Genomic DNA, 12,526 nt, shown 5'->3' on the forward strand with positions numbered 1-12,526 from the left:
AGCAAACAGTCCAAAGAATCAATGAAACAAAAAGTTGGTTCTTGGAGAAAATCAACAAGATCGACAAACCCCTATCCAAACTAATTAAACGACAGAGAGAGAACACGCAAATAAATAAGATCAGAAATGAAAAGGGGGACATAACCACAGACACGACACAGAGGAAATTCAGAGAATCATTAGATCTTACTACAAAAGCCTGTATGCCACAAAACTAGAAAATGCAAAAGAAATGGACATTTTTTTAGATAAGTACCATATACCAAAGCTAAACGAAGACCAGGTGAACGATCTAAATAGACCTGTTAGTCGTGAAGATCTAGAAACTGTTATCAAAAATCTCCCTTCCAAAAAAAGCCCAGGACCAGATGGTTTCAATGCAGAATTCTACCAGAACTTCCAAGAAGAGCTAATACCTATAATCCTTAATATATTTCACAATATAGAAACAGAAGAGTCATTGCCAAATTCCTCTTATGAAGCTACAGTTACCCTGATACCAAAACCACACAAAGACCCAACCAAGAAAGAGAATGACAGGCCTATCTCACTCATGAATATAGACGCAAAAATTCTCAATAAAATACTGGCAAACCGAATCCAAGAACATATTAGAAAAATTAGCCATCATGATCAAGTAGGCTTCATCCCAGAGATGCAGGGCTGGTTCAACATACGCAAATCTATCAATGTAATCCACCATATAAATAAACTGAAAGAAAAAAACCATATGATCATTTCATTAGATGCTGAAAAAGCATTTGACAAAATTCAAAAATTATTTTTTAAAAATTGTAAAGGCATGGGATGGCTCCCTTCAAGTTATTGGTTAAGGATGCCCTAAATGTTCCAAATCAACAGCAGCTACTGCCACTGTCCTTAGATATACTTACTACCACTACACGGTAAGACTGTGCTGCTGAAGATACCATATAGTTCAGAGGCAGGACATAGAAAAATCTATCACAAATAGACAAGGAAACTTCCTCCTTGCCGGCTACTTTTCATAGTGCTGTGTGTGCTATGCTCACTGTTGAGAAGAAGAGACTTTAATGGTCTTGTCCTGACAACACCATGCATGATGCAACACCCACTTGCCAGACAAGACATGCCCACTGGTGCAATAGAGGCATGACTATTATCAGCTTACTAACTAACCACTTTCTGCTTGGATTTGAAGCCTGATTCATAGGAATTGTATGTGAGGCACAATAATTGTTGTCTAAGCCCAATGGCCTGAAGTTCACAGAACCTAAGGCAGAACCCCCTGTTGATTTTTTTTTTTTTTTTTTTTTGGTTTTTCGAGATAGGGTTTCTCTGTGGTTTTGGAGCCTATCCTGGAACTAGCTCTTGTAGACCAGGCTGGTCTCGAACTCACAGAGATCCGCCTGCCTTTGCCTCCCGAGTGCTGGGATTAAAGGCGTGCGCCACCACCGCCTGGCCACTGTTGATATTTTGATAATGGTCCCAGCCTTGGTGAGAGAAGCTTCCTTCTTCCTCACACCATACTGAGGAAGTATTAGCACTAGACAGTTGCTGGAAGAGGGAGAACAACTTTGGTTTGGTTTTGTTTCGTGTGGAGACAAGGCCACTGGTAGGTTCTCTATGCTCCACTGGCTGTCTCCAAACCCATCTTTTGTGGGATGATCTTTTGTACACTATGAAGGTGTGTCTCTATTTTGCCTCATCTTCTAAATAATCTACTGTCCGAACAAATAATCTAAAAATTTTAGTGCATGTATTTTTAGTTACTTTCTGACATTTTAAAAAATGTATTTAAGTATTAAGATGGCATGACGTTTTTAATATTTCTAACCCTTGACATTTTAGAATATAAAGTACTTGAAAACTATATTGCAAAAAATGTTTAAGCTTCCATTTATCTTATATCCATCCATCATCTCTAGCATACCCTCTAATTCCATCCATCTGGATAAAAAAAAATCTATGTTTTGAAAAATGTTAACTGAAATAAAATTTAAATCACATAAAATGTATTAACTTAACTAGTTTAATTAAAGAAATCAGAGATGGAAAACCATTTCATATCATTGAAAGAATATACTTGACAGTTGCCAAAATAACCCAATTAGTTCATGATGTGTGGGATAGGATTAGCGTAGAGGGAAATGTCAAGTGGTAATCTCTAAAATGACACTCATCCTTGATCAATATAATGAAGAATAATTTCACACCCTGAAAAGGTTGGTGGGAGGTAGCAGAAATTAAATATGGTGGTATCCATAATGTTTATACAAAGTTCTCCTGTCGCCTGCATGGAAGGACAAAGAGCAATCCGAAAGGCTCGCAATAAACTGCTAAAGTCCACCAGCGTAGCAGCCCCCATTGCAGATGCCCTGTCTGATGTACCACTACAGCTGCAGCTTAACAGTGGAAACAGTGCACAGCCAAGGAACTGGCAAGTGTGTTTCTGGAGCTCCATCAAAAGGAAGCAGCAGAAGTAGTGTGCTATCACCTGGCACACGTAGCATATGTCATCTTTCCCAGATTGACATTCTCGCTCATGGACATAAAGAGTATGTGAAGTTTTTTACCACCTAGAAACATCACAGGACATCACTAATAATTGTATTAAAATGGATATATAAAACATTTAATGATATTTAATAAATTTTCTATTTCACGAAACATATACCAAAGAAGTGGTTTGTGAAAATACAAAGTCAATGGTTCCTGGCCCACAGTGCTTGACTACTTGACGAGCTTAAGGATACATACGGATTTGGACAGACTGAAAACGTAAGACGATATAGCTGATAACATGATGCCAGGGCTACATTTCAATAACTTGTTCAGAGTTCAGACCACACGTCAAGATGATCCTTGTCACCTGTACACACATTCGTTAAGATTTCAAACATTCTTAAAAGCAGAGCACTCATCCAGCCCCACGGCCTCTGGTTCATTATGCACTATGAATGTCTCAAAAACAAGTGGAGTGTGAAGGAAAAGCAAAACACTCTCGACCTATAGTCATGTGAGAAGATGTATTCCCTGGGTCATGGGGAGGGTGAGAATCAAACACTCCCTAATAATTGTGGGGCACTGACTTCATGAAGGCTTTCTCTGGTTCGCCTGGGGAAAAACAGTCAAATTTTCCTTCATTTGGCAAAGTGCTTCATTCCTTTGTCTCAGAGCAACAAAAAACGCCATCATTCACTTTAAAAATGTAATAGCCCTGGGGCTGGAGAGAGATGCCATTGTCAGTAAAGCTCTAAGACAAGCATGGGAATTTGAGTTTGATCCCAGCATTCATGTAAAATGCCAAGCATGGTTATCCACATTCTTATACCACAGCACCTTGGTGACCAGAAACAGCTTGCTGACTACACCATGGCTCCAAGTTTACTGAGAGACCTTGACTCAAGGGAATGAAGTTGAGAGTGAAAAAGGAAGACACCATATGTCCGAGGACTTCAGGCCTCAATATAGATGCATATAGATGAGTTTGCATGTATGCAAATGTTTGTAGCCACTGTGGTCCAGACAACAAAGGTGCTAATCTCCTTTTTGATTGATAATACTGTGAGTCAACTCCATTTACTAGTAGCTTTGTGAGACTACACACACACACACACACACACACACACACAGACACAGACACATTTTTTTGGTTTATTTTTCCCAGAATTTTACACACTTTATACATGTTTAAAATAGACATGTTACTTCATTAGTAATATCTCTTGACAATTCATTGATTTATGAAGTCCTACTATGATATAATAGTGACATGGAAGTCATAGACCTTAAAATCCCTACCAAGAATAAATAAAAATTAATCTGCCCATGTGCAGGAAGAACTGTAGAAACTAAAACTAAAACTTCCTTCCATAAAGCATACAGAGAGTAGCCAACATTCATGTGCCCACTTAAATACATAGTTTAGTTTTAGCAGAAAATTACAGATCTTATGAGATGAATGTGGACTACTGCAAGCTTGATTGGGTGCAGTCTGTAATTGCTATTACCATCCTACAATCATTATGTGCCTACAGTGCTAGAATAACATGCTAGAGCCACATATTTTCAAAGTTCCTTATCTAGTCTCATGGAATGCCACAAACATGATTCTGATTGAAATATACATATTGTAGAAAACAAATATATGGTTATGATCTCACACCAACTAAATTAGCATTAGACTCTCAGCAGATAAAAGAGTAGACTATCTTACTGAAAGCTCAATTAGTACATCCACTTAAGACCAATAGCCTCCAAAGCTCTCCGCACAATCCTGGAACCCAATAATTTACAAAAACAGAAGTGTTTTTCTCGCTGCTCATTTTTTTAATATTTTATTTTATGTGTATTGGCACTTTGTCTGCAGGTTTAACTCTATGAATGAGTGTGTCAGATCTTGGAGTTACAGACAGGTGTGAGCTGCCATGTGAGTGCTAGGAATTGAACCCAGGTCCTCCTGGGATGGCAGTCGGTGCTCTTAACAGCTGAGTCATTTCTCCAGCCCTCACTGCTAAATTTAAAAGCTAGACTCCAAGGATTTTTCTTCCCATCCTAAAAATGATTGCCTCTTCTACAAAGAACACTTCCACCATGACAGAAAAGAAAGTCATGGAAAGGTAAGTCATGAAATGTGCTGCCATTCATTAGTACACTTTGTTCTCAGTTACTCGGGAGACACTGGGTTGCTGTTTAACTATAACTGTAGAGATGAACTCTGAAATCCTGGGAAAACCTGAGAAAAATCCTATTACTCCGATATTAAAAGATAAATGTTAAAGAGAAATCATACTAATGGCAACTATTCAGAGTTGAAGCTAACCTAGTAGTAAAGAACCCCCATAGGCCAAGGTACTGACTGAGCAAAGACAAGTATCTTTAATGATGGACTGTGGGTAGTTTAATGAACTGATCCAACTCTCAATGTATACATTTTTTAAAAAATCACAAATTGATAAAAAATGAACAATACAAAAACAGAAGGTGAAGATAAACAGATTCTGAAGTAAATGGAGGAGGAGACCAAATGTTGAATGCCAATCAGTCTTTAAGAAGTGTTCATGTCTACTTGACACAAGTTAGAGTTATTTGGGAAGAGTGGTTCTCAAATGAGAAAATGCCTTTATAAAATTGGCCTGTCGGCAAGCCTACAGTATTATTTTCTTAATTAGTGATCTAAGTAGAAAGATCCAGCCACATTGGGTGGATCTACTCCTGGGCTGGTGATCCTGGGTTCCATGAGGAAGCAGCCTGAGTAAGTCATGGGGAGCCAGTAAAAAAGCAGCACTCCTCTGTGGCTTCTACAACAGCTCTTGCTTCCAGGTTCCTACCCTGTTTGAGTTCCTGCCCTGACTGCCTTCAATGATGAAGTGAAATCAAAGCATAAAGCCAAATAAGCCCTTTGCTCTCCAACCTTTTTTTGGTCATAGTGTTTTATTACAGCGATAGTCGCCCTAAGTCAAGGAGAACCAAGTAAATATTATATCACCTGACATATTACTAGGCTTCTAAGAAAACAGAACCAATGATGAATACAAAATAAATCTAGGGAATTAATAACAGAGGTTTCAAAATAAAAACAAATTCACTGGGTTGATCATAACAAATTGGATGAAGTCATTTCCCCAATAGGTAAACAGAAGGCAATGTTCAAATGATAAATCAAAATGCAAACCAAAGAGATGGGAATAGGGAGGGAACTTAAGGCTTATGCAGTGCTGTTTTGAGAAGGCACTATGCTTACTACCAGTTTTAGACATGGAAAGTGATCCGGATAAGCAACAGAAATGAAATGCCCTGGGATAAAATAGCACTATGGCTGAAGAATAAGACCTTCTATGTTAGAGACTGCAAGCAAAGGCAAACAAACTGTACCTTCATCTTGCTATACTCTGTTAAAATCGACAACTCGTTAAAAAAGAAAACACCTAAAGAAATAAGAAAAATACCTACAGACATTAAGTTGGAGGTTTCCCAGACACGCACATTTCAGCAAGTTACAGTAGTATGTTTCCATATGACTTTTTAGAAAGAATACTAGATTTGTTTTCCAGAAATATTTGACTACTTGTAAAATTTTAAAGGATTTTCTAAAATGAGTTGATTCTTTAAACTTTTCATAGATACCAAGGATAGAAGACATTAGAGAACATGGAAATGGAAAACATACAAGAACCTCTGTGGAGAAAGCTCTCACTTGAGGCCTATTCTTCCAAGACTTGGAGACCTGAGTCATAGCCCAAACCCATTGTGAGGACCCTGCCCCAGGTCATCTCATGCTTGCTGTCTTTACCTTGAAAGCAGAATGCAGAATGATGCCTAACCTGTAGTCTAGGACAATAAAGTGAAGCTCTCACTGACAATGGAAATCAAACTTCCTGTCTGTCAGTGGCCCCAAGAGGGTGGCCTGAAGCAGAACATGTAAGAAAGAACCTCTGAGATGCACTGTAAGGGGAACATGGAGAGGGAGTCAACCAGGAAGTGTTGTGACAGTACAAGGAGTTTCTAGAAAAATCTGGTAGGTGAGTATGAAGGTATCATGACAAAGGTCACCTGACTTTCAGTATCTGGCAGATCCAAACTTCTCTAAGCTATCACAAAAGGGCTTGAGTCAGAACATAATTCCCCAGTTCTCTTAAATCCGCTTCCACTTCCAACTTCAACCATGCCAGCTAAAGCAAATTAAAAAAAGGGACAAGGGGCACCCTCCAATGTCATCACTGTCTCTGTTCCCTGAGCCTAGAGACTTTTGGCAGAGACTTGAGAGGTTAACGTTACATCAAACACAGAGCTTTGATGTGACAGAAACCCGACACCTGTTCTTCTAATCTGATACCACATTTTGTACCTAAGACCTCAGACTTTACTAATTAGTCTCATAAAGCCAGAAATTAATTCTCATCTAGAAGTAGACTCACAAATCAGCTTGAAAGTTCCCCAGGTCATATAAATACAGTCAAACATCAGTGTCACATTTTTTTCAAAATATTGGCACATTATATATTGTATCCCATACAGTAATGGTTATTTTCCCAGAAAACAACAATTACACCAAAAACAAACAGCAACATTGTCTAAGAAAAGAAGGTTGTTCCCTCAAGATGCAAGTGAGGAACTAATTCAAATTAAGAACTACTATCAACAGAATATTAACTCAAAGCAAAGTGAAACTATTTCAGGTGTGTGAACAATGAGATGATTTATCTCCACAGAACCTTTTGAAACTTACTCCTGGAGACACTTCGGGAAAACAAAAAAAGACAGACCATCAAGAGCAATGTAGAAACTAAGTAGGAAGGGCAGCTGCATGAGAGCTAACAAGGTGTGAAAAAGAGGCTACATTTAAGGATAAGTTCCAGGGCCCATCTACTACTCCATGACTCTATTAAAACAGTTAATTCTCTTTGAAATAATATTTATTTACATATAATACATTTCAATGGTGTTTTATCGAATTCGCTTATTAATTTACAGAGAATAGAATTAGCATTATAAATGAATGCCAGCACTTCCAGTCATGAGAATAGTTCAATGAGATGTTCTAAATGCCTTTACTTCCATAACAGAGTCCATGGTGCCAACTGATAAAACAAATGCACTGTTTGTATGTATAATATACAAAGTAAACAAATGTATGTATAATAGTACATATATGCAAATTTGAGTGCTGACTGAGAAGCCAAGGACAATGGCATTGGGTTTTGATCCTACTGCATGTAGTGGCTTTGTGGGAGCCTAGTCTGTTTGGATGCTAACCTTCCTAGACCTGGGTGGAGGCAGGAGGACCTTGGACTTCACAAAGGGCAGGGAATGCTGACTACTCTTTGGACTGGAGAGGGAGGGGGAGGAGAAGTGGGGGAGGGAAATGGGAAGAGGGGAGGAGGTAGAAATTTTTAATAATAAGAAGGAGAAGGAGGAGGAGAAGAAGAAAGAAGAAGAAGAGGAGGAGGAGGAGGAGGAAGAGGAGGAGGAGGAAATTTCCAGGAATCCATAAGGAAGACCCCAGCTAAGATCCTATGCAATAATGGAGAGGGTACCTAAATTAGCCTTCTCCTATAATCAGATTGATAACTACCTTAATTGTCATCATAGAAACATCAGCAAGTGATGGAAGCAGATGCAGAGATACACAGCTAGCTCTGGCCTGAACTCCCAGAATTCATTCAAAGAGAATAAAGAGCAATAATATGAGCAAGGGCATCAATACCATGATGGGGATACCCACAGATACAGTTTATCTGAGCTAGTGGAAGCTCACTGCCTCCAGACTCACAGTGGGGGGACCTACATAGGCCCAAACAAGGCCCTCTGGTTGAGGGTGAAAGTTGTATGGCTAGGGAAGTCTGTGGGGCCACCGGCAGTGGGCCAAGGATTTTTCCCTAGTGCTTGAACTGGCTTTTTGGTGCCCATTCTCTTTGGAGAGATACCTTGCTGAGCCAAAATATATGGAGGAGGGCCTTGGTCCTGCCTCAAAATGATGTGTTAGACTTTGTTGACTTTCCATGGGAAGCCTTACCCTCTCTGAGGAGTGAATGGGAGTGTGTGGAAGGTGGGAGGATCAGGAGGAGAGAGAAAAAGGGAACTGGGATTGGTATGTAAAATGAGAAAAGACTTTTAAAAATAAACAAAAAACAAAACAAAAATCTCTTTAAATAAAAAATAAATAAATATTAATAAAAATGGTCAAAAAAGAAAGAAGAGGCAGGTTCACTCTATATAGTTCAGGCTCTTTGAGGTCTCAACTGTTTTTAATCATGTTGTAGGCACTTTATTATGTGTGCTAATACATCACAAAGAAAAATATACTCTGCATTGGTACATAATTCATATGCTCTGTGTTTACAAAGCTCTCTGTCATGAAGCATGTCAACTCTGCATTACAAATATAAGGACTTACAAGAGTTCACAAATGGCTCACCCAATTGTAACTAAGCAGGGCACACCACCTAAAAGAGTTTATGTGTATATCACTGGATGAGAACATCCTAAGTGATGAGGACTTCCATGACCAAAAGTTGGGACTGCACTGAATCTACCTCACATGAACAGCAATGACATAGGAACAGGACACTAACCTGAAGATCATCAAAGGTCACTGTGTCAAGGCTTAACGTTCCCTGAAAATGTTTATACTCTAATATTTTACACAATACCTAATTCCAATGCATATCCCAAAGGAGAAAAGTGTAATTTTAGTATTATGCTATTGGTTGAGTTTATAAAAATTGATTTTGTAGTGGACCACCACTAAAAGTTATTCTAACAGAAAATATTCTCAATTAAAAATAAATGTCAGGACTACACATATAACTTAGTATTTAGGAGAACATGTGAGGGCCAAAGCTAGGATTCTGGTACCCACATAACTAGACAGAGTCCTCCACAATGCTGGCAACTCAGGAGCCAAGGCATCTGATTTCCTCTTTTGGTCTAGCCCATGCACAGCCAGGTGTACCCACGCACACTGCATACACACATACATACATAATACAAATAATCTTTAAAAATTAAATAAAAAGTAAATGCAGAAGTTATAGTACTCTCTAGTAACAAACATTTTATAAGTACAACGATTACCAAATTCATGATTGTACAGAATTTTTATAACAAGAAACTATATTCCTGTGACAGCTCATGTTGACTGTCAACTTTATGGGATCTGGAGTCTCCTAAGAAGCCAAGGCATACATATAGGTGGTTGCCTAGATTAGCTCAGCCTCTGCCCGTGCCCATAAGGGATGGTCATCATTAGACGAACTGTAATGGAAAGACCTGTCCTTGATGCGGGCAGCACACTGCCTGGGAGAAAGTTTGAAAGTCCATGAAAGGGAAAAGAGCCAAGGAAACATCATTGTTCACTATTTTCTAACTGCAGATCCAATTCCATCAACTGCCTTGAATACCTGTTAGCATGACTCCCTTACTCTGTGGCTATAAAGAAGTTCTTATCCCTTTAATTTTCCCTTTGGTATTTTATCAGAGTAACCAAAAAGATAACTAAAACAACCCCACCATATTTTACATTCTTTCTTTTTCATGTTTCATTTCTTTGACTATACACATCTATATAAGATTTTAATCACTGTTTTGATTGCAAAGGAAATGTATTAACTATGCAGATAAATTTTTAAGTACTGCATAATTCTATTCTGTGTGTTTTGTTTTGTTTTGTTATTTAAGGAAGATGAGGGAAATCAGGTTGGCCCACAGGGAAAGAAGGAGCCTTCCTTTTAGGACAGAGGTAACTGCATGGAAACATGAGCAGGATTGCTGGCTCCTGGGGCTGCGGTGAGTGGCTATGCAGACACTCACTGAGCTGCCCTGACCACTAGTAAGCATGTGCCCAAGTTAACAAGCTGCAGATACTGTTTACCCAAGTTCTAGTTTCCCCTGCAAAAGAGCTTGTTGTAAATAAACTCTGCAGTCCTTTTGCACACGCAAACTGACACTGTATAGACTGTATTCCTGTAAGGATCAGAATGTGAAACACCAGCTAGGAGTACAGATAAATGCATACCTTTTTACCATTCTTCATCTTTGTTTTAGGCCCATTTTCTTCCCTGGCTTCACGAAGGCATTTCTGAGTAGGGCCTTCGGACTTGTTTTCTTTCTCACAACTGTGACCAACTGCAAAACAAAAGCAAAACATTTACCTGTAAAAGATAGGATTGTAACAAACATGTAGAGACCAAGATTTTTATACATTCATTATAAAAGTATTAAAACTAATCTCTATAAGGTACAATTATATAGGCTCATAAGATACATCAGTTTTTACCCACACCTGTCAACAAGTCTGTTGACCTCAGTTTGATCTCCAGGACCACATGGTGAGAGGACTGACCTGATTCCCACAAGTTTTCCTCTGACCTCCACACTTGTGTGGTGGCACACACTTGCATGTACACACACTTACCACATATACACACAAAATAAATGGTTTATTTATTTACTTTATGTGTATTAGTGTTTTGTGTTTGTGTATATATATATGCATGCATGCATGCTTGGTGCCCACAGAGTACAACGGAGGCATGAGAACCCCTGCATCCAAAGTTAGAGATGTTTGCAGTCAAGCCCAGGTCTTCTGTAAGAGCCAAAAGTGCTCTTAACCATGTAGTCATTTTCCCAGTGCCCTTTTGTTTGTGTGTGTGTGTGTGTGTGTGTGCATGTGCGTATGTCTGTGTGCGTGCATGTTGTGGGGGGGTTGTTTCACTGTGCAAAACGAGGACTGGGAAGTAAGATACCACAAAGACTTAGGATAGAACCAAACACGAATGGCAAAGCAAAAAGGAAGAAAAATTCAATGAGATAATCCCTAATGACATTCCGCTCTATTCACAGATTGTTGCCTAGCACAAGTCATCAGAGAGGCTTCACCCAGCAACTGAGAAAATTGTTCAGAGACACTAACATTAGAAGTACACAGCTTGGGGATCCTGCAGAAGAGGAGGCTGAAAGATTGTAGGAGCCAGTGGTGTCAAGGGCACCACAACAAACTCACAGAACCAACTAATCTTGACTCATGAGACTCATAGAGACTGAACCAATAGCCAGAGCATCTGCATGGGTCTGACCTAGGCCCTCCACGTATATGTAACAGTTTTGTAACGTAGTCTTTGTGTGAGACTCCTGACAGTGAGAGCAGGGGATGTCTCTGACTCTCGTGCCTGTTTTGGGGACCCATTTCTTCTATTGACTTGCCTCATCAAGTCTGAATGAAAAGGAAAGTACCTAGTCTCACTGCAACTTGATATACCTTGTCTAGCTGATACCATGGGAGGACCTGTATCTGAAGAGAAACAGTGGAGGAAGAGTAGATGGGGCAGGGGGAGGGAAAAAGGAGGTGTGAGGGAACTTGGAAGAGGGGAGAAAGGAGAAACTTTAGTTGTGTTGTAAAAGCAAACATAAAAACATAAATCAAAAAAGGTGTACATCACCATATGATTAAAATCCAAATATCCCAATATCCTATTGCTATATGAATTTTAAAGGTATTTAACTAATAATATTACAATCTAAAATACTTTAAGTTGTATTTCAAAATGCAGTTCCAATAATTCAAGAAGGCGTTACCTAGGAAGATTAATAAAATCAGATTGTGAACCAACTACAGAGCACAGAAACAGTCTCAAACCATGACATATTCAGGTTCCTCTGTCATGAGACTTGGTATGCTTATACACAAAGTTGGACAAGGACAAATGACAATGAACATTTTAAATAAATGATAGATGTTTGAAAGATTATACAATTTTTTTAATCTATATCTCTCGATGTTAAGTACAGATAGCAGTGAGCATAAGACCACATGGCAATACTTGCACCTATGTCTCCCAGATCTCCTGAGATAGAAGCATTCTCATGTAGTCATGAGGAAGGGGAGTAACAGGAGGAGACTTTTATGTTCATATATTTCTAGTCACACACATATAGGTACAGATGACTTGCACTCTAATTGACTTAAAGGACTAATGTGGGTGAATTCACTAACATATTAATAGACAGGTCACTGTCAACTTTTTTTTTTTTTTTTTGGGTTTTT

At 38.9% G+C, this 12,526-nt stretch overlaps 1 protein-coding gene across 2 annotated transcripts in view; it reads right to left on the minus strand.

Moving 5' to 3' along the window:
- Spag16 (sperm associated antigen 16) overlaps positions 1 to 12,526 on the minus strand; it is a 1,047,686-nt gene that overhangs the window by 942,716 nt on the left and 92,444 nt on the right. For both annotated transcript variants that reach the window (XM_026786385.1, XM_013351621.2), the window contains exon 9: positions 10,499 to 10,608. In XM_026786385.1, the coding sequence (XP_026642186.1) occupies positions 10,499 to 10,608 (110 nt within the window). The remainder of the gene's footprint in view (positions 1 to 10,498; positions 10,609 to 12,526) is intronic.

This window comes from Microtus ochrogaster, linkage group LG4 (assembly GCF_000317375.1).
Source record: "Microtus ochrogaster isolate Prairie Vole_2 linkage group LG4, MicOch1.0, whole genome shotgun sequence".
Classification (NCBI taxonomy): domain Eukaryota; kingdom Metazoa; phylum Chordata; class Mammalia; order Rodentia; family Cricetidae; genus Microtus; species Microtus ochrogaster.